Below are 24,015 nucleotides of genomic sequence, written 5' to 3'. Positions count from 1 at the left end.
TACAAGTATCTGAAGGGAGGGTGTCGAGAGGATGGAGCCAGACTCTTTTCAGTGGTGCCCAGTGACAGGACACGAGGCAACGGGCACAAACTGAAACACAGACAGTTTCGTCTGAACATGAGGAAAAACTTCTTCACTGTGAGGGTGACAGAGCACTGGAACAGGTTGTCCAGAGAGGTGGTGGAGTCTCCTTCTCTGGAGATATTCAAAACCTGCCTGGACGCGATCCTGTGCAACGTGCTCTAAGTAACCCTGCTTGAGCAGGGGGTTTGGACTAGATGATCTCCAGAGGTCCCTTCCAACCTCAACCATTCTGTGATTCTGTGATCTGCAAAATAGATGAGGCTCTGTTTTCAGAATTCTGCCTTAAATGACTTCAATCTCAGTTGCAGCTATCTGACTAAAATGAGTGGAACTTAGAGTGATTTCTCTGACTTTCAGATCCACTCTGCAATGCTGCATGTCAAATTTTGCAAAGTTAAAATATGAAGAATGATTGGAAGAGCATCACAATAGAGAATGGACATATTAATTTCTTTTTCTGTTAATTTTTTTTCATTTCTTTTGTCTGTGAGCAAAATTCAGGTAAATATAACCCACTTTGAGATAAACTAATCTGCCTAATAAATGGAATTGTAATAATCTGGCAGTGCTCATTCTAAAACTTTCTGATACAAAGACCATAGGTTGGGCCGGAAAAGTTCTTTCTGAAGTCATGGACTATAGTCTTCCATTTTGAAACATATCTGATATCAAACTGAGGTAACAGCTGAATTTTAGCCAAAAACCAAGGTGAGGTGACTCAAGAAGTGCTAAGAAATATTATAGCAACAAACTTTTACTGATTTGAATAAATAGTGCATATTTAGGGAAGGGAAGCCTTTTGAAAGAAAAGGAGATTTAATTGTGATATAAGAAGAGAAAGAACAATATTAACCTGATTTATGGAAGTTTATTTCAGATGCAGCCCCTGCTGCATCTTGTCATTTATCTTTCTGTGTTTTCTTGCTTGCTTATGTATCCCACTGACAACAGGACACACAGAGCCCAGGCTGTCTGTTGGAATGAAGCTTAGGGAATTTATTTTGTACAAACTCTCATGACTTGAAAACTCTTTTTAAGAAACTCTTACTCCCTTGGACAGTATTACTGAGTGTATGATAACTGATGAAAACTGAGTCAGAACTCATTTTATTGTAAAAGATGAATTTCTGATAAATTCCTCTTTTCCTGCAATGACCTATCACTTTTGCAACTGTCTGTGGTAGTAACTGAAATAACTGAATAAGGCATGCTTCAGATTGAATGAGAACACATATGTGGAAATGAGGGAAGGAGATATTTTCTGGAGAGTCCTTCTGTGTTAGCTGAGATAGCAGGGTATTTTGTCTTATTTTAAGTGAAGATTAACTAGTTTCATTCTTGTGTCGTGAAGGAGATTACCCTGTGTACTTCTGTTGAATACACTGGTTTTTGGACATTGAGTTTGTATAATCTGTATGGTACATAAAGTACTCTGAAATTTCTGTTTGCCTTTTGTACTAAAATAAACATTTGAACAAAAGTTTCCTAAAGACAATGCCAGAGGCAAATAGTCCCCTCCTCAAATGAAGGAATTCCAGCTTCCTAGTGGTTATAACACCTTCTCTGAAGAACAAGAAGTTCTTCATGAGTCCTTCTTTTAGTATAACATCTTGCCTCAATATCTCCAGCCAGACTTGTCTTTGACTTCTTAGGTAAGTTAAGAAACTGTTGTCATACTGTGTGTTGATGGTCATTATTATCTTGTTTATTCATTAAGCAGTTGCCTGATCTCAAGTTTTTCAAACAATTACAGTATAGCAATCTGTTGAGTACAAACTTTCTGAGGATTAGGATTAGTTTTCTTTTTTTGATCCTAGTTTTGATCCTGGTTGAGTTAGGAATACTGGATGTTGTTGGTGAATTTTCAGTCTGATTATTTTAGAAGACTAATAAAGAAATCTTAAAACCAGCATAACCTTTTGATGCATTATAACACTGAAGAATGAGTCCTACCATGCAACCCCATGTAGACAATGATGCAAGTGGACATCATATTTGAAGAAATAAATTCAAAGGCCTTTGAAGCCCTGTCCTGTTCCCTATGAAAATTCATAATGAGAGTCCACTCATGTTCATTACAGATGTGTTGGTACTTCTTTGGAAATAGAAAAGTATTCAGACAGTTTTGCATTGACAAAAGCAGCTTATGTTGGAATTTTTACAAATTGTTAGAATTTCCCTGCACATTCTGTCGCTGAGCTAAGTTATGTAGTCTACACAAAGTGGCAGTAGGTGGGCTTCTGAACTGTCTGGACTGCCAGGTTCATCTCTCCTTAACAATACAATTCCCAGCATTTCCCAGTTTCCTTACTTGAAGTAGGCCCTACCGTAGAGGATTCTTCAGCGTGCTGTGGAGGTCCTAGATTCACTTAGATTTTTATAGTTACAGGCCAGTCAGGTGGTTTGCTGCCTGCCTGCAGACTGGACAGTTGAGCAAGGTATTTGGTTTGTCCATCCCATAAAAATCTCATATTCCCCCCCCCCCTTTCAGCGGAACAAATAATTAGGCAACACCTTAGAGTTGCTCATGAAACAGAAACAGAAAATCTTACAACTCTACCCTAAAAAGCATTAACAAAGCTTAAAGCTGTAAACATAAGCCAGCATAGTTTACAGATATTTGAAAGGTAGTTTGGAGCTGCATAATTTATTTTTAGTTTAGTTTTATTTTCATACATCTTTAATTACATTAGAAGAATTGAAAAGGAATAACTTACTCTTTGGGAAATTTCGCTTATAAACCAAAATACGCTGATTCATGTTGTAGAATAGCATATTCTTATGGTATTTTTGAGCAAATCTTCCTCACATGATCATGTATCATATATCACCTTTCTGTTTCCTTTTCATCAAACAGAAGTTGAGATTGGGATTCTGAGGTAAAGGAATTCTGGTCTATGCCACTTCCTGAACGCAGAAAACATTATTTACTGATTATATACATAAATAGTTCAGATTTTGAAGGTTTTCTTGTTTATAACTAAAAATATTAGGGATTCTATCATTTTGGGATTCTGTGTCTTTTAAAGGCGCCACCTCAAACGGAAACCCCTGGTTCAGTATCCTTATTACCTCAATATGCTTGCTTAACTCTCCCTGGAGAAACCATAGACCCAAACATGGCCTACATGAGCTTAAGGTGTATGGCCTGGAGACTGTGATTATCCTGGAATGTCAGGAAAATGCTAAAGCTGAACCGTTGGGGCTGTAAATGCTGAGGGACTCATTTGTATTCAGATACCAAGGGCCTAGTGGTCCTAAAAGATGCTGTTATTGTAGATATTTATTTTTTATGATTATTTAAGAAGAAATTTGGGGCAGTCCTGTGTTATACATTCTTCTTGCAAGATTAGCATTAAGGGCCAACATTTTAGAAAACATGGTGCTGTAAAAAATTAGCCCAGTATATTGAATATATCTTCCTTTGTTTTAGGTCATTCTGTGTTAAAGTTTAAAACCTGTAGTCACATTATTAAAATGTATGTGCTTTTTGTATAACGTGCATCAGAATAACCAAGCTTTCTCAATTGCTTTACCCTTTTCTCCATATGTAAGTTTTGTTATCTGTCAGCTTTTTGGGTTACAGGTACTTATGGTTTTGCTGTTCAAAAGAGCATGAATGAAACCTTCTGCTGTCACACCTGTACACCTCTCATGTTCTTTAGTGTATTTGTACCTTGTTTGCTCTAGCAGATGTGATGCGTAAATGGTTCTGGGCATTTGTGCCATTTCACAATACATGATTCTCTGTTGTTTTCACACACTTGATGTCTGTGATTCTGTAACTAATATTTCCATTTTTACCTTTTTAGAGCATTTTAAACCCTTCATTTACCTATATCCATCTTAATTATCCACCCATTTTTAATTGCCTGGTTTTGTTTCTTTGGCTTTTCAGTTGCGCTTCCACAATAATTCTCACTTGTTTGATGTTATGTTTGATGTGATTACAGGATGCAGAATTGCTTCCTCCTTGTAGTGGGTATATAGTTAAAACATAATCACATTTCCTTTTTGCAATCTGCTATTTTCTTTCAGATGTTAATTCCATGTTTTGACTGGAGCATTTCAAATGTTACAGTACCTTATTATAAACAAAATATTATTAAAAAATTCTTGCTTTTTCATCCAGATTTCTTTCCCTGTATACTGATATGTTTTTAGTCACCATTATCTTTATATGATCCGTATTGCCAACACGAAGCAGACTGACACAAAATCTGGAAGTTGGCTAAAGAAAAATGTTATCAGGTTTGTACTGCTTCTGTCTTTGTAATGTTCAATGCTAAAACTTTTCTTTAAAAACAGATAAAATACTAACTACACCAGAATTTTCCTGCAGTTGTATGTAGACAGAACCAAAGATAGTATGACCAGCAATAAAAACACGACKCATTCTAATATAGATTTTATCTGTGCATGGCAAAATAGGATTTCCTGTCATGAGGTTAGCCTCGTTGGTCACTCCAGAAATTCTAGGGGATTTTTCCAAACAGCTTGAAAAAAAGCAAGTGAGCAAGGAAATTTCAAATGTATATGTTACTATAAAATAAAATATAACAAGCTAATCATTTAGAAAAAAATCACAAAAACTATACAAAAGACTAGATGAAAAACTAATGAGATACGAAGTTCACATCCAGAACACAATAATAGTATATCTAGGATCCGGGAATGGGTGAATTATTTGTTGTCTTCAGCCAAGGGGAAGACAAAAACGTAATTAATTGAGAGCAAAACTGCAACCCAGTGGAAATGGCTAATTTTACATTTCACTGATCTCTCAATTTTTCTTGAAATCCGAGGTCTATTTTCTTGTCACAAGGTTTCATGATATTATTTACTCATGATGCAAATGATTCCCTACTTTCTCATTTTAATCATAATTGTATTTATGTATTGTAGAGAATAATATTTCAACCAAACAGAATGCAAACATAATCTAAAGAAAAGACAATTATGATTTTGTTTCAATGCTTTGACAATACAAGATATACCATTTAATGTACAATGAATATTGAAATATGTGCATGGTGCTAGATTTTAAAAAGCTATAGATTGAAACATAAGACAGTCCTATATTTTAGTGAGGTATTTTTTTCTCACTCATATTCTCATGGATTAGTAAGCATCTCTGTACCTATGGCACGGCAGTGAAGGTCACATCTAGAGTTAATACTTTCCATGCCTTCTGTTTTACTTTCTCTTATACAAATGTTTTATGCTTTTATTTCTTCTGGAGCTTGTAAACAGGGGGAGTTCATTAATAAGTTTGGACATTAGAACTGTTAGAGTATTAATATCTTTGGATACCTATTCATCTGTTAACTTAAATCTCAATATATGATTATAAAATACCAATCTATATAACTTAAGTTAGTGATTATTAGCCTAGAATATTTTTTTCCAGTCTGTGTGAAGATACATCGAGTGCTACAGAATTTTTCTTACCAATTTTATTAAATTTGGCAGGGGGGCATAGTTGTTTGGAAAATGTAAGATTTTTTTTTCAAATTTTTTTTCCTAATGCAAGTAAAACTGAAAAGCATGATATATGCTCTAATATCTTTATATGTTCCTAAAGTAGGCTTCTGGAAGTGTAGAGCTTTATCACACCTACTACTTTTACTCCTAGACCAAGTTATCAGATAGCATTGTATCATGTAGACAGAAAACAGAAAAAACAAAAAACACTTTATGTAGCAAATATCAAAATAGGACACCCAACACAGAAATATTATAAGGCAGAGAGATGTGCATGCTTCTGCAAGCAGCTGTGATTTATAGACATGTCGTCCCTGCCAATACTGATCATAAACATCCGTTTTCAAAGACTTTGATCATATGAAGTCATGTTAAATTGTGTAGAGGTTTAATGTAATATTTGAAAAGAGATCGTGGTCACAACATATATAGGAAAGACAAGAGCAGGCAGGGAGCCTACTCAAGGTGCTAAGAGAGTGTGCTGGAGGAATAAGGCTACATGTTATAGAAAGCTTAGAGCTGAATCAAATTAGCAAAGTAACAGTAGCAGTAGGCAACAAGAATCCTTGTGAATTAAAATTCCTAGCCTACACAGTAAAAGAAAATAATAAATAAGACTATATGTTTCAGACTAGGATTGGCATATTAATGGTGATATGTTTGGAATATCAGAAAGTTTAATGAACTCTGACAGGTCAACTGTAAAAATGCAATATAGCTCAACAAAATGGAGTGTGAGACACACCTTGTAAAAATTGTTTCTTTGAAAAATAGAAACACTTAAAATAAATCCTTTGTCAAACATATTGGGAACAGCAAGCCTACCAGAGGGCCTATAAAGTCAATAAAGGCATAAAAGGAACACTCAGAAAAGATAAAACCTTAGCAGGAAAAAAAAAAAAGTATTTGTGACATCTGTATTTATTATGGAAATATCTTGGACAGGTTCTTATGCCATTATGAGGAACTTACCAGAGGATCTGTCTCAAAATGAAGTGTCAATAGAGGAAATTATGGAACAAATGGAAAAAAATGAAGAGTAACACTCACCATGACCAACCAGTAATCACGCAAGAGTTCTAAATGAACTTGTAAGAGCAACTGCTGAACTTCTAACTGTGGCAAACAACCCCAAGGACAGCTTTGGTGCTAGAGGGTGGCAAATGTATCCCTGTCTTTGTCTAAGGTGGTTAAAAACAATAAGCTTAAAGTCTGTTCAAGGGAAATTATTGGAAGCTCTAACAGGAAATTGAATTAGTGGGCATGTGGATGCAACCTGTTACAGAAGTGATAACTGAGATTTGCTAAAGTCATACTTGAGAAACCAATCTGATTTCTTCCAACAATCAACAAGCAAGTGCATAAAGGAGATTGATTTTTAACAGTTTTCTTGAGCTCCTCAGTGGGAGCTTCCAGGGATCTGGATCAGGTGGATTGAAAACTGGCTGAACTGCCAGGTTCAGAGGGTTGTGATCAGTGGCATGAAGTCCAGCTGGAGGCCAGTCACTAGTGTTGTCCCCCAYGGGTCAATACTGGGGCCAACATCTTCATTAATGACCTGGATCATGGGACCAAATGCACCCTCAGCAAGTTTGCAGACAATACAAAACTGGGAGGAGTGGCTGATAGACCAGATGACTGTGCTGCTATACAGAGGGACTTCCATCAGCTGGAGAAAGGGGCAGAGAGGAACCTCATGAAGTTCAGCAAAAGGGAGTGCAAAGTCCTGCACATGGGGAGGAATAACGCCATACAGCAGCACAGGCTGGGGGCTGACCAGCTGGAGAGCAGCTTTGCAGAGAAGGACCTGAAAGTCCTGGTAGACAACAAGTTGTACATGGGCCAGCAACGCACTCCTGTGGCAAAGAAGGCCAGCGATATCTTGGGCTGCATTAGGAAGAGCATTGCCAGCAGGTTGAGGGAGGTAATCCTCCCTCACTACTGAGCCCTGGTGAGGCCACATCTAGAGTGCTGCATCCAGGTCTGGGCTCCCCAGTAGAAGAAAGACATGGACCTGCTGGAGCAAGTCCAGTGAAGGGCGATAATATAATAAAGGGACTGGAGCATCTCTCATATGAGGAAAGGCTGAGAGAGCTTGGGCCTGGGGGATCTTACCAGTGTTTATAAATAGCTGATGGGAAGGTGTAAAGAAGATGAACCCAGAGTCTTTTCTGTGGTGCCCACTCAACAGAGAAGAGGCAACAGGCAGAAACTGAGGCTCAGTCAGCTTCCCTGGGTAATCACTATTCCCCTGAAAGTGATCTGGATAGAGTTTGGACTTTGGAAAACTGATTTTATCTAGGCTGTAGGCATCTCTTTGTCCTGCTTGTAAAGAGAGGATCTTCACTATGTAATTTTGTTGTGTGTATTGGATGCAAAATATGTCTGGCACGTCCTAGATGCAAAAAGTATGAATGCGAAGGATGAGTGTACAGAAAAGCAGTAATGGCGTGGGAGGGGTCATTTTCTCATCATTGTCATTCTCATGATAATGAGCTCAAAATAGAGTTTTGGTCTATATGGTAAATCTGATAAGCAAGTCTGCTTTAGCTTCAGATATCTGTCTTTGGCTACTGCTATCGCAAAATATGGGAGTGAATGGAAATTTAGGTTCCACAATAAGGGAGATTTCTGTTTTTATAGTTACTGACTTATTTATTTTTCCAGCAGCAGCATGTAAAATGGAAACCTGACACTAAATGTCATGCTCTGTCAACTAAGTTAAAATTATTGTATGTCTTTAGTTTTCACTGAAGCTTGTATCCAGCTTCCCGTATCCTTTGCCAACATTCATGTTATTTTAAAATGAGCATTTTTTCTCAAACCTGAGTTTTTAAAATACATTTCTAACTACCGGCAGATGTAACAAATATTTGTATTTATATAAGGAAGATGTACCTTTGTCTTTATCACAGTATCTTAGAAGAAGTACCTAGTTGTATGAAAGTTTGCTTTATCAACAGTGGTTTATAATTATTGATTGAAGGAAGTATCAAGTTGCATTAGTAAAGAGTATGCCCAAACAGGCAAAAGATTCCATCATTTATTGTATTTTTCCATGAATGGTGTCCTCTCAAAATAGAGGGAAAAGTGTGCTAGAAGTAGCAAATGAAAAGTAACAGAAGAGTATTCAGAACTGGTTGGAGCTGAATCTATCAGTCCAGTGAGATTGTTTATTTTTTGCTTATTTGTCTCATGTAAAGGACTAACTTATTTTTCATTGTTCTCTCAGTAATGATATCTTGATTTGCTTGTGGTCCCTTTTCAGGGACGGCACATGCTGTCTGATTTGCTTGTTTCATAAGCCCTTCAGAACAATATCTGCGCTAGGGATAGCTAATTTATATATGCCCTACAGCCACTTTCTTCCTGGCGGACTGTTTGGAGACCAGGCAGGTACAACAGAATGTTTATACAATCAGTCCCTTGTTATCCAGCATAATGAAAGACTTTAAAACAACAGAAAAATGTAAAAAACCTGACCTCGCACAAACCTGGGATGGAATACAGTAGAGTCACCTGATGACACAAAATCAGCTCGATTCTATAAGGGTTTATTAGCTTTATTTCCATGTCAGTCTTGAAAGTCCTTAAGGTATTGCAGCACTGTGTGGTGGGAGGTCTTACAGTACAGTTGCAGCATCTTATCTCAGGTGGCCACAAGAACAATCTAGCTATGTTCACGTGCCTCAATTAATAAGGCTGGACTGAGTTACGTTGATTATGCTAGAATCATGCTGGCTACATGCAGAGCCAGATTATGTTTCCGTATTTATGGCATAGTTAATTTATAACCTAGACAAATCACTCATGGATAATTTAGAGCTTATTGTATTTCTGAGTTGTCTCTAGTGTCTAGATTAATCTGTTTTATGAGTTAAATGGAACTTATGATAAACCCTGGCATGTATTTTGTACATGGTGCAACAAATGACATTTTGCACACCTCCTTCCATTAACATACACCCTTATTGTTTACTTAGCTCTTGTCATTTTACCATTCTAAGCAGCATCCCAACACCACTGCATAATTACACTTTATTATTCTGTTGCCAGTATGATCAGAAATTGATTTTTGAAACAGTATGGATGCAACTATTCTTTCTAGTTCAAATCTTCAGTGTTTCAATGATTCAGGTCCCTGTGTGCAGGATATTTTCTTGAGGCATTAACTATCCAGGCACAACTGTACCAAATTAAGGTGACTTCAGAAAAAGTATACAAGAAGTAGGCTCGAGTCACTATGCTGTATCATACAATACTAGAATTGTAGTGTGATTTCTTTTTCATTATACTATCTTACACCCTGAGTTGAATGTTTAGTTGAGGAGAAGGAAAAATGCACTTTATTGGGTGTCAACTCCTGTCCAGTAGATTAGTTTTGGACTATTTAAGATAACTGATGAGAAATATGCTCACTATATTAATTTCATGCTGTGCAATCTAGCTACCTAGTTTACTACTTTATCTGTCTATCACATATAAGGATCTTTTAGATATTTCTTTTTTAGTTTAATGGAAGGAAACTATAATGGTAGAAAGAAACATAAGAAACTTAGGCTGCAGTATGTCAGTTGCATAGTAGACAGTGCATTAAACATGTGCTACGGTATATGTCCATGTATGATACGCTTGCTTCTATCCAGTAGCCATTATTTTAAGTAATGGATTAGGTTTATTAATTCTTACCACTTAGTACTTTCTAAGCATATTTTTATTTGGAATAAGCAAATCATTACAGAACTTGTACTCAGAAACTTTATAACAAAGATTAAACATAACAATCTCTAGAAATTATTTTGGAGCTTCCAGCTAGAAGTGATGAAAAACACATGCCTTTGGGAAGCCTGACACTACAAAGAATAACTTAAAATTATGGTATCTTACAAAATATGTTTATAATGAAAAATAAAATATTCTTAATTCTTTCAAGATTCTTTTTTAACTGTTTTTATGCTGGGTTAACTTTAATCCTTGGGGGTTCTGCCATCATTTTGTGACTGCATGAACACTTATGCCAACATAAGAGAAGAGGCAACAGAGGGTTGGGAATGAGTAGGCATGTTGAAGAATGCTGCTTTCGGTGCCAGTGCAGGTTTCTGTCAGAAGAGGTGAACTATGACTCTCTTGCCAGAATCCCAGAGAATGTTAAGCATTGAGTAACCCAAGATGATAGAAAATAGATCTTTTGTTAAGATAGATCTGTATATCTGTATACTTCTGTTACCCAAGCTAAATGATTCCGTTAGAAGCATTTTCTAAGCCTGTTGTTTGCTTCATCTATCACATGACCTTAAGAAGCTAAACTTTTAAGTCCGAATGTTCGTAAGGTTCATGCCCTGCAAACTGAGTGAGTGCTTTAGCAGTTGGCATGCCAGAAGGGTCACAACTTGTTCTGGGAACCTGAGGCAGCTGTTTTGTCAAGTCCTGTTTAGGTGAATGGATAAACAGAGCCCATGTCCAGAGAGAATATCAACCAGTCAAAGGAATTAACAGAAGAAAACTTAAAAGTGCGTAAACATACCCAGCTGTGATTCAGACAGCAGTCTGGTTATTTCCTCATGGTGGAAAGAACTAAGTAAAACTATGCTATACAGGAAGACAAAATTTGGGTAGATACTATTATTATTTGGAATCACCTAGATTTTTTTATTTGGCATCTTATAAAATATCAATCACTTCTCCTTTTGATCTTTTATATCAATTCATCAATTCAGCTGCTTGAGGTATAGCTTCACGTAACTCTCGAAATATTTGGAAAAAATACATTTGCATTAAAAATTTCCATCACACACATTTCAGCATGATGACCTGGCTATCTTTCCTTTGTTTTTCCTCCAGATGCTCTCAAGAAAAAGAAAAGGAAAGAAAAAAGCCTCACTACACCTAAGTACTAAAATATGTGGTTCTTTGGTGTATGCTTTATGCTGTTTTACTGCTTCTACTTTTTCAGGCACCATACAAACCTCTTAGTGTTACAGAATGTTGTCAGTAAAATTTAAACTCTTTGAACTATTTACAGTCCTTGTTTGAATTAGGCTCTGATTCTTTTTTAGCTGAGGAAGCAAAAGTCAGGCCAGGAAACTGGAAATATGCCACTGGATGAATTTTGAATTGGAGGCAGATAGAAGTGTAGGGCTTTAACAGTCTAAGGGCAAACTCTAATTGCTTGTTTATGAGGACTATAGCTTCTGGGCCAATGTCTCACAGGAGACTGGCTTTCCTTAAATCATTACACAACCCTTAATGAAAGGTCTTCTCTTTCTTCCTAATCAAATATAGCCACAGTATGGATTGAGGGAAACCATAGCATGAGACCCAGCTTTTAGAAGTCCATTTGGTAAATCTACACTTCAACATTATAGCCATCACTAAAACTGTATAATCAGTGTTCAACATCCTCTTTGCTTCATTGCTGATTTAAATTTCTCTGGCTTTAAGTTTCAACCTTTGAATCTTGTTATACCTTTCCTCATTAAATTTTAGAGCCATTTAGTATCTAGTATATTTTCCCTTGGAAGGCAGTTAACCCCTATAATCAATCTTCATCTGATAAAATGAAGAGAAAGAATTCTTTAAATCTTTTGCTGTTGAGTACTTTTCCAGGTCTTCATTCGTATTTGTGATTGTCCTTTTATCCAGTTTGCCTATGTATAGTGATTGTATATTTAAAGTTCAGTTTAAACCATTTTATTTAATATATGTTTTTCTTTAGAATATGTGTGTATATGTGCATGCATATGTCATAATATAGCTATCAGCTCTACTTTTATCTGCAAAGCTAAACCTTTAATTTCCTCTTTGTTATTTCAGTCTGAGGTACCTTCCCCCATTTTCCCCTCTCAGCATGGAAGACCTCTTTGCTTTATCCTCTGCTGTCAGTAAAACCATTGAAAGTCTGGTCATGTGGTTTGAGAAAATAAATGCTAATTACTGTGTTTACATTTTCTTTCCCTGTCACCATTTTAACAGGTCTTTTATTTGGGAGCCTATGTCTGCATTATGGATTTGGTAACATAGCATGAAATGTATTATGCTGAAAACTGTCACGTTGTTTTCTGATGCTAATGGAAAGCACTTTTTTATTTTTACAGAGTACCAAGCTGCCATTTTGCATTTAAAGAGGGAACACAAAGAAGAAATTGAAACATTGAAGGTATACTTTTGTAATGTTTTCTGTTTTCTTTTCTTTCCCTGACTTCTGTGCAATCTTCAGGTTTAAGTAGTGCAACATACGCTTTCTATCTAATGTTAAGAATGTTATTGTTTCATTCTAAAAGATGTTTTCAGTTGACTGCCAACTTAGTTAAAATTAATTTAAAATCCACATATGCACCCACATATGATGGAAAATTTTTCATATTTCCCTTTTGTAGTTTTGATTACTGTTTTACTTGTGCAGCACAGAGGACAAATTTTTCCCTCCAGCCCCGCAGTTTAGTACATTTACATTTGCTTATTCTATTAAAGCATTGACATTTAACTCATCACTCTTTCTCAGAGAAACATACTTCAGTAGAAGCACTGTTTTCTACAGTGTAAGATTAAAAGTAATTTTACCCAGAAGAATAAATATTATAAATGCATTTGTGAGACTCTTTGTAATTTTATATTACACACTCTTTATTAGTGCTTGTTTTTGTTGAGCGTAAACTTGACCAATTGTCTAACTGTCAAAATCAGAAAAAATAGAAGTGTAATATTAGAACTCACTTTCCCCTAGCATAATTGATTCCACTAAGCAAAGTTAAAAGTTACAAGTAAGTGTTCTGATCATAAGAGCAGGAACTTAAATGCCAGCATAACACAAAGTGAATTTGTTGAACAGGAAGGTTGTGCTAGTTTAACAAAAAAATAGCAACATCTTTCTTTTCTTGACAATTATGATATATGCTTGTGTGTCAGTTCCAGTAAAGGTCCATATGCTAAATCCTTACTATATGAGTCATGAGGTACAAAGTCATTCTGTATTTTCTTTATAAAGAACATTAAGGAAAATAGAATGGAAAAAGACCTACAGAAAGAATATGCAACTGAGGACATGAAAAATAGCAAATTTTCAGAAGCTTTTCAAGCAGATATTGCTTGTTTAATGCTTTTCCTGTATTGTAATTACAATGTGGGTGTAATTTTCACTCACACATTTTTTGATAATAATTGTCTATGCTTTCAAAACTCTTCACAGTTGCCTCCCTTCCTATTTATAATCTCTTATTCAATGTTTTTAATCAGCTTCTGATGTCAGATTTTGTTTTCCCCTTACTGTTTTTCTTAAGCAAGCTGCATTTTTTTAATTTGAAACTTTCTGCCCTGAGGCTAGAAATGAAGTCCATGTAAAAATTCCAAAGTCCATTCAGATCCTTCTTTAATATTCTTACTATTCTGTCACGTCATCTCTATGGTAGGTAGTTAGGTTGCTGATGTACTATGACCACTGTATATTGTGTTCACAAGGGTTTCTTTTGCTTTTGTGTCTTTTTTGCTTCTCTGTCTGTTGTAGCTGAGGGCCTCTAGCTTGCTTATTAGGACTGGAACATCTTTCAAAAAGAGTCTGTCTTTTTGTTGCGTGTTTATACAGCATGGCCTGTGCTTAGAGTGCTTAAAGTCATCTAGCCTAGATCTGATTTTAGGTATGTTAAATAGAAGTGAAATCTCAAGGAAGCTAGATGACTAAGTATACAATTCTGACATAATAATGATGACACAAAAATGTGTGTCTTGTGCCAGTTTTGGCTTTTTGTTTTTTGAGTTTAAAAATTTCTCATTATCAAGAGAACTAGTGTTCTGTTGAAATGTCAGTGTTACCATTCATTATGTGTGCTAGGATTATCCCTACATTATTTGTTTTAAATTTTCTTCAGAATTCCCTTAAATGCATTGAGATGTGTTTCTTACTGACAAAAATTAACGTTAATTTTTTTCAAAGGTATCTGTTAAATAGCTGCAATGCCATCAATAAAAACATCTCAAAAATTTACAGAACAGTTCAATCAACCTAAAATCACATCAAAATCATGCCATCATAGTAAGGCACGACTATTCTCTCTGTTCTGTTAGACTGAAATAGTAGGGGAAATAAATAGTTGCAGGATAACGAATGGGTCAGGAGGCATGATGAGGCTCACAGTTCTGTACTTTTCAGTCCATGGTGGAATTGCTGTCCAACAGTCCTCTGGTTATATCACTCACTCATCTCTTATGATACCTCTTTCATCTGTCATACTAATGTAGCTAATGCTTTGTTATATCTGTTGTGTGAGTCCAGCCTTTATTTTCACCAGTGTCCCATTAATCAAGATCATTATACTAATACAGGGAGTCTGGTAATCCAATATACTGATACAGTGACCTACTCATTAGGCAGATTACATACAGCAGTCATGAGATTAGTAAAGTACGATATTTGTATTACATGAAGTGTTTATGTATTTGTGTCTGCAGAAAGACTAGAACATAACAGGCATAAAACCTATGACATTAAGTAAGCTCAGTGAGTTCTTCAAAAAGACAGGGATGAGATGATGGCAGCAGTTTGCAGACTGGAAAGGAGAGGCAAGGGATCTCTGGTGTGTGCAGGGAACTCAACCTTCTGAAGCAGGAAAGCATGTTTTTTTCTAATAAGCATCTCTTAAAATTCAGCACAGGGAAAGGCAAGCTAGTACTAAAATAAACATATAATAATAATGTATAATAAATAATAACTCTTGCAAAGAATAGTGTAACACAAGAACACTTGATAGAAAAGGGAGGTGGTAGTATTTCACTTTGAAGGGGCATTTTGGAGAATACATAGGCTCAGTGAGAGAGAAAATGTGTTTGGGAGAAAATGATGATCACTGAAGGCACATCTCCAGCAGCCCTGGAAACAGTAGAGGCAGAGGAGCCAGGTACTTCACGAAAACATGAAGTTTGCCATGACTTAATCCCTGGATTATTTTCTCAGCTTCTTTCAGCTTTCACATAATTGAGATATTTTCGTGTTTTTCATAATATGATATTCCCAATTCTGTCTTTCTTTAAAAGAATGTTAGTCTCACACATTTTGTTTGCCAACAATTAGTATTCTAAGGGCTTCCTGAAACAGTGTTTGCACCCAGGTTATGATATATAAATGAATAAATCATAATATCACATGCTTCCACGACTCATTGAACTATCTGAATGCTATGCCATCTGAGTAGTGTTCTAGTTCTTTTTCTGTATGTCCTTGACAGTGAATTCCTTGTACTAAGATATGAGCCTTTTTAGATGCATCCTTGTTGCACGTACATTTTTTTAGACCTGTTTTCTTCTCTGGAACCTGTAGAATGCCATATGAAATTTTCTAAATAGCACCAAACTATTACTAAAAAACATTTATGTTGAAAATACTGAATTTCTGCATTTTTAATATGTCCTGTGTTCAAAGAAGGTCAGTACTAAGTTATTCATTCTGTGAAGAGAATGTCAAATCTTATTGCAGCATGTTATTTTTTGTAGTGGGGTGAAATCTGAATTAGTCAGATGCTGCTACATGATCATGCTGCTTTAGTAAATCGCAGGTTGTTCTGCTTCTAAGTTTTAGTAATTTTCTAATTGGCAGTGTGGCATTTTCATCTTTTTTTTTTAATTCCTCTTTATTTTAATATGTCCACTACTAGAGGGTCTTTCTCCTCTTTCCCTAATGTTCAAACATTTTAAAGAACAATTTTTTTTCTTTATCTCTGTTATTAGTTTTTATTATTTTGTCTTTAATTTCAAAAGAATTTTTCCTGGTTTTTGTGTTTCATTTCATAGCTGTTGCCTTTCCCTGAAATTGCTTCAGACTATAATTGTTTCAGACTCAAATATAACAGCAAAGGACACAGTTTTTGTTCGTTCTTTATGTGACCAGCCTTCGCACTGGTAAAAGTGAAATGCATTAAATAAGGCTGGAAGATGTGTGTATGCTCTCTTTCTTGTGGCTTTTCATTATTTGAAGGAATGGAAAGATACATATTTTTTATCTTTTTTAACATAAAAGATATCTTTTTATCTTTATCTTTTTTAAGATAAAAAGTATGAATTACTACATACTATTACTATACCATTATAAAACTTTATATTGGAATATACGGAGAAGAAAACTTGTGTCATAGTTTAATGTAATAACCTGTTGCATTTTATTTTTTAAAGGTATAACAGAAAAATATGCTGGTAGATAACTGTTGGAAATGTATGAGTTAGATGTGATTTTGCACTATAAACTGAAGGAACCTACGGACTGAAATTTATCGGAACCAGCAAACTGACCCAAATCTCATATCTTGTATTTATGAGGAAAGTTGCTCATCATACTTTCTCTATAAGACATTAGGAGTGAGACCCTTATCCTTATTCTCTCCTATTCCTAAAAAGTCTAGAGAAACCTTAAGGAGCCCTGGAAGGTGTGTGTAGAGGTGGGGAAAAGTTCTCTGAAAGTTATGCGAGTGCCCTCTGAAGAGAAAAAAAACAAACAACAAAACCCTAACCATCCTGGGAGGGGACTGCAAAGAATAAGGAAGGTTATAGGCCTGCAACAAGGCATTGTAGAGCATCTAGAACAGTTAGTCCTGGGCTGTGTCCGAAGAAAAAGTTGTGCAGAATCTATCCTGTGATGTAGTAGCTTATAAATGAGAGGTCTCTTTGCTCTAGCAATAGAAAGCAAATTCTTAAGGAGGGAGAAAAAGATGAAACCCTTCTGTCCTGAAGTATTTGTAACTTAATCTTAGTTTCCAGTTTCTTTTCCAGCTTCTTTTGGAAGTTATATTTTTCCTTGACTGTGTGAAGGAAAATCCTAGTGGACTTTTATTCTTTAAGATTTTTTATTGCTAGGTTCATTTCCTATAAACTTCATATGGCAAGGAATAACACAGAATATAACCAGGGAAAAGATATGGAAATATTTAGTTTTTACTGATTTACATTTAAATTAAGCTCAGTTTCAGTGTTCAAGGTATTTCCTGAATGTTTTACCTACTATGTAAGTAAATTTCATGATATTTTTAAAGATGCTAATAAACCATTTCTGTTCTCTACTATTGAAATGTATTTCCTGCTTGTTCCGCTAGATGTCAGCTAAGTCTTCTTTCAGAAAAAGTTCCCAAACCATGTCACAGCTTCTCTTTGAATGTGTAAAATTCATTTTTCCTTCTGAACTATGAGAATGTGTGGTGTTAACACCCTGTACAAGTATTTGTGGAGCTGACACAGTCTTGCTTTTAAGTCAGAAATTACATTGCACATTATGGAAGTAAAATCTAAGTTCCTCAATAGATAAATAGTGGAGGTCATCATCTTAATAGTATTTTTTCTCTACATAAGCAAGCCTACAATATTTAATAACCAACTTAGTAAATGACAACAGCTTAACAGTAAATCAAAATACTGTAAGTGGAATGGTGAATTCTGAAAGGAAGGAAATAATGTAGAGATAATATTCTAATTGCAGCACATAATAGTTATTTCAAAACATTAATGCACAGTGACACAGTAACATTTTTAACTTTTTTCTATAAGTTTATTGATAAAATGGGTGAAAATTTTTTTTAAGTTTTGTCTCTAATTTCTTCTTCCCTCCTCTAGCTCAAAGGTGCCAAAAATCCCCTTCTTTCAGTTACAGAGAAGCTTAATACTGCTTTGGGAAGATGAATGAAAGTCTTAAGCTCTTCTATAACTCATGAATCTTTTTCTCTAATACAGCAAATTTTAGAAGGAAATACCTCTATTTGCATCTAGTGCAGTTATGAGCATATTACTGAAATCTGAGAAATAATGTATAATAATGTGGTTGGTGTGTAACCAGCCAAGCCATTATGAAAGAACAGACTGGCCTTATTTAGAGGAGAATGTATCGTGGTTTTCATAGAGACCTTTGTAGTCTCCTTAGTAATCTTTGCATTAAAGATTCAGGAGAGGAAATGTAGAACTGGGAAAAAGTAGTTTCCTTGTCGCAGAAGAGCTAGCTTAATTTTGAAAACAATTTCACATCACAAATTGAGATGAAAGACCAATGCCTCAAAGTTTCACAGAGAAAGGTTTCAGAACTCTGGGAGAGGCAGGAATATGAAATGGAAAGTCATAACATCAGTCAAACTTATCTGATAATTTCAAAATGAAATTCAAAATGTCAGTGCCATGAAAACATTTTGCTGGTTACTGAATGAAGAAATAAGGTTTTACCATGTGATGACCTCTTCATTCTTTTTACAAATCTGTTTTTATGTCTGACATGCTTCATGGTTCCTTCCCTTTCCCTTCCTCTTTCCACGTCCCCATTCATTTCCCCTTAAAGTCAGTGTGCTTACATATGTGAATGCTTCCATTGCTGGCGAACTGTAATATAAATGTAACAAATGTAATATAAATGTACAAGCTGCTTCTCCCTTCTACATTTTTAAATTCATGATTAGACTGTGAGAGGCAATGATGAATAGTGTTGGAAGTTGTTATATGACAGAATACTTATTAAAAAAACTCTTATAAAAGTGAATGATTTCACTTTTATTTTGACCATTTAAAATATTTTTATTGAATTTCATTTTAGCTTTAGAAAGAACAGCAGAAATTAGATGCTTTAATATCAGATCAAAACATTTGAAAATGCTCAAATTTGTCTAAATCTTCTTTTTTGTAAATAATCTACTACAAATACTTGGCAATTTTTGACCAGATTCAATGGAAAAATTTCTGACTTTTCTTACCTGGATGTTCCTAGGAAGGAATGGGGTTTTTTATTCCTTTCTGGAAAAAAGGAATTAAAAAATTTTTTTTCTTCTGTTTTGTGTGTGCATATGTGAATTCTTTCATAGGATAGGGATTTCACAATTTGTCAGAAGTCACTGTGTTTTAAAATCTGCTATCAAACTATGGAGGCCAACGACAAATAGAGTTGAAAGTTCTGATATGCCAGAGTACTTAAGAAAATACCATAAGTGGATAATATGCTGTCTTCTGGTAATAAAATTTTACATTGCTTTACAGTGTGGAGACCATCATTTTTAATCTTTACAAGATTAAATGCATACATAATGTGTCTAGCTGCTTTGTGTGAATAGAAGAAAATCTGTATCATGTATGCCTCTGTCTGGTGAGGCAGAGTGGCAGCCCGAAGGAGCAGACAAGGTCAGCAAGGGTTTATTAGTCAGTCTTTCCTAATGAGCTCTTCAGGCTTTTCAGCATTTCCATGTGTTGTTACTGATGAAGGTCTCCCAGCTTGTGGTTAATCATTGATACTACTCTTGCCTAACTTGAAATGTTTCAGTCTTTCGTGCTTAGCTGCTGAGTGTGTGGTTTCACCACTGTGCGCACACTGAGCATCTTTATGGGTACTATTCTCCTTGGCTACCCTGCCCTCGTGGAGGAATTCCATGTTTAGTGTGGAACCTGTTTGCAGTACATGACAGTGAAAATATAAAGATCATAAAAAGCATAAAAATATATGAAAAAGAGGAAAGTGAAGGCCTATGAAATGCTTTGAAGATATCAATTTCAGTATTTGTAAGGCTTCAAGATAGTGGGAGCAACATGAGAAGGTACTTAACATGAGAAAGTACTTAAATAAAAAATAAAGATATTCTCCAATCAGTGCCTATTTATATTTTAAAAACATGCAGATTATAAGGCCCATATTCATAACCTATAGTCAAATTCTTTATGAAGTTCTGTGTTCAATACTTAGCTTAAGCAAAATTCTTCTGCCTCTTTTTCTCCAGGCCCATAAACTTTGTATTTTTCATATACTTGATGTAATGGGTGCTTTTCATCCTTATGTTTCCCATTAATATGTTTACATTGTGATTGTATTCATGTCAGATAATTTGAATATCCAAGATTACTTTTTTCTTTCTTTGTTTTGTTGCATTTTTTTCACTGCTGTTTGCCATCTCTTAGGTTGCTGCTCTGTAATTGTCATCTATACAATTTTACTGTAAGAACTTGAATTGTGTAGACTTCATGTAAACTGTAGGATGCTGTTAATTCCATATGTTAATTCAAGGATTATCCTGTGTACTAAACAAGTTACCACAGGACATATTCTGTATACTGAATGCAGTGAAAATCTCTTAACTCTATTTCAGCACATGAAAGTGGACATAGTACTGTATAGATAAAATATGCATAGAAACCAACAAGATAGTTTATAGCCTTAAAACTTCAGCAAGACTGCTCAAATGATCAAATTTAGCCACATTATGAAACACTTTGGTTAATTAGGGCTAAAATGAAACTCTTTAAGAAAAAAAAAATCATTTAAAAAAAATTGCATTCATTGTAATTTGTGAAAGTTAATCACCTTGAGTAAATACATTATGCAGTAAGGAGAATAAAGTATAATAGATATTGTGAACATGCTGACACTTTATTTGCAAGACCTCTGTAACATAGGAAACTCTATTATCCAGAAAAGAAATGAAATGTGATCATACGATTATATAAACTGCTAAAAGTTAAGTAGCATCAGTGTTCCTGGTAGCATTATCTTACTGTTTAGATTTTAAAAACACATACTCCATTACCTCCTTGCCAAACTTAGCTGCTTTTTGAAATTTACTCTATCAGATGTTTGTTTGAATCTAATAGTTGTAAGCCATCTCTCTGAATGAAATCAGGGAAAATACATAATTTTTTAAGTCTAAAAATTCTGGCAAACCTTCCTTTGAGAGGCTCTAATATTCTGTTTTTTTCAGAACAGGGACTTAACTTTTGCAGGGATGTACATTTTGCTGGTAGAGTGAAAATCTCTCTGAAGTGGGCAGTTAAAAGTTTTTGAAACAAAACTAATTTTTTCTCATATTCAGTAAAGACTTCTTAGATTTTAGCAGCTTCTGTCTTTGCAAACCTGGTGATCGTTATGCTCGTTTGCACATATTGCATCTTCTGGTGCTGATCAGATTTTTCTTATGCCATTCCCCCAAAGCCACTGAATATGCTCCTATAGAATAATACTGGGACAAAACCAAGTTCCCCTGATTAATGGGTGCCACAGGTTGCTCTTGGTTAGAGTAGGATCACCCTGTCAAGGATGCTTTGAAATTGAAAGCAGGGAGCCTGTCTCCTGGCTCCCTTTTTTGATGATGAGACGCTGTGAAAGAACACACCACTGCAATTTTAAACAGAGCAAACAAAGGCTGGAATGATGGATTGAGATGTGAGGGGTGGTAAATTAGGCAGAAGTTGGTGAATAGAGATACTGGGACTGGAGACTGGCAAGCTGGAGGGGGAAAGAGGTCGTCTGGATGTTAAGGAAGAAAACTGTGAGTAGCAGATGGATTGCAGAGACTAGAATCTGGGCATCATGATACAGGCTTTACTTATAAGTGAGTAATTTTCCCCAGCTCATGTATCCCAGTGCCTAGAATGAATGCACTCTATTCAATATTTAGTTTTCTTCTTGTTGGTCAGGGAGCAATACCCTCCCTTATTTATTAATCAAAATGTGATCTGAAGATAGACAGTTTCTTCATGAATTTTCTAATGGCACTCATTTTTATTTGTCAGGATGTTTCATATGTATTATGAAATTATGTATTATATGTATATGAAATTACGTATTATGAAATTATGTATTATGTATTTCATATCTAAATTGGATATATACTATGCTTTTAGATAGGCATGTATTATTATTATTCCAGTTTTATGCATAAGGACCTAAGGTATAACAAATTTAAAACATTCACTTAATTGAGATGTCCAAGATACTTGGAAATTATCAGGATGCTTAGCTTTGTGTAGCACCTTGTATGTTCATATCACAGCTCATTTTAACTTATGTTCAACTATAAATTGGATCCCAGAATCTCAAAATATGCGCTTAGAAAATAACCATAATTGATTACAGTGTGAGAAACACTTTGACTAAAAAGACTTGTGTTACATCACGCAGGAGCTTTGCAACTTGGGCAAGGATAGAATCTACTTTTCCAGATCAGCATTATACTGCTTTCACTATAATACTATTCTGTCTCTTCCTGAGGTTCCAGGCTTAGTTCATTCTATACCTTTCAACTTCAGCACATATAAAGCAGAAGTCTTAAAAACTTACTTCTTTTTTATAATACAATTTGTATCATTTTCTAGAATAACTCCCATTGTTTTTACTGAATGAGACACTGGTTCTGTGGAAACAAAAGTGTTTCTGGGTAGCTGGGCTACATAAAAACAATGATGGAGAGGAAGAAAATTGAGGTTGCTCTGGCAACCGCACTTGTAGTCTTCTCTTTTGAATAATTGACCAATGTTGGTTTTTTGTTTTTTAGGTAACAATTTTTTAACAGATTTTTGTGTGTGTAGTATTTTCTTCAAGTTCCATGCTGCATAATTATCATGTAGTAAACTTTTGTTTAAAGTATGTATGTCTCTTACGCAATTATGGAGTAATTTCCATAATTGAAGTTATACTTCTGCTTATCCAATCTGCAGAGTTCATAAACTATATCTGAGGTAAGTGTTCTACTATTTTTACCTGCTATGAAACTCTAGCATAAACATCTCAATGCTGTTAAAGAGCAGAGCAGTTATAAATGTAGCACTGCGTTTTTTCCTGAATGTTACATGATTGGTGAATGTTTAAAGACTGTGATCTGTTTTTACCACTTAAGTTTATGCTAGTAACTGCAGAATTGGAAGCTTCCAATGTTAAACCAAGATAGGAATCCTGAAAGATAACTTACCTGTGTTTGTAGGATCTCTTCATATATTTTGCCTTGTGAAAGATATCTGCAGTTTGTATTTTTCCTTAATAATTAGGGCAGAGTATTATATTGTCACTGTAAAAAATCTTTACTGTAATGGAGCTATGAAGAAAATATGAGGGTTTTTTTGTCATTCCATAGATAGTGTATAATATAATGAATACTGTTGTATTTTCTTACCATGCCTCAGTATGCCAAAGCTGAATGGGAAATCAACCTTTGCCTTCCTTTCCTTTGCTATAGAGAAATGAGGTAATATGTTTTGTAATATAATAGATTTTATATTGAAGGAAGGACTGTTTCACCAAAACAATCTATTTGTTTTGACATGTTGAGGACCCTCTCTATAACACGTGTGAGGAATGCAGTAATTGCAAGCATCAGAGAATTAGTCCTGTAGGCTGCTATGTTCCATGAAGTAAAACTGAAACTGTACTGTTATGTTGATATCTGGGATCAGACAGACCCAGAAAATAAAAGACAGAATGTGACAAACTGGGAACAAAACCATCTTTATGGAAAGTCAAGTAAAGGACTGAGGAAGATAAATTACCAAAGATGATGGGTATTGGTAAATGTTTTTTCAATGTGTTTATGTACTTGCCTTTAGGTCGGTTACTGAATTATTGTGTTTTGGCTAGTTTGAAAACTCTACATTGTCTGTTTACCTCTTTTTTATCACACAACAAAGAAGTGAATGGCTTGCTAAGCCTCAAAATAACAAATGTTTTAATTGTTCTCATTGCACATTTGA

The 24,015-nt window shown here is 35.2% G+C and overlaps 1 protein-coding gene across 1 annotated transcript in view; it reads left to right on the top strand.

The window, feature by feature from the left end:
- Positions 1-24,015, top strand: part of FMN1 (formin 1) — a 163,911-nt gene that overhangs the window by 25,696 nt on the left and 114,200 nt on the right. Inside the window, exon 5 of the mRNA XM_026065997.1 lies at positions 12,663-12,724. Coding sequence (XP_025921782.1) covers positions 12,663-12,724 — 62 coding nt within the window. The remainder of the gene's footprint in view (positions 1-12,662; positions 12,725-24,015) is intronic.

Source organism: Apteryx rowi, unplaced genomic scaffold (assembly GCF_003343035.1).
Source record: "Apteryx rowi isolate R43461 unplaced genomic scaffold, aptRow1 scaffold_236, whole genome shotgun sequence".
Classification (NCBI taxonomy): Eukaryota; Metazoa; Chordata; class Aves; order Apterygiformes; family Apterygidae; genus Apteryx; species Apteryx rowi.
The sequence above is the reverse complement of the archived record's forward strand: the minus strand, read 5'-3'. Positions and strand labels throughout refer to the sequence as shown.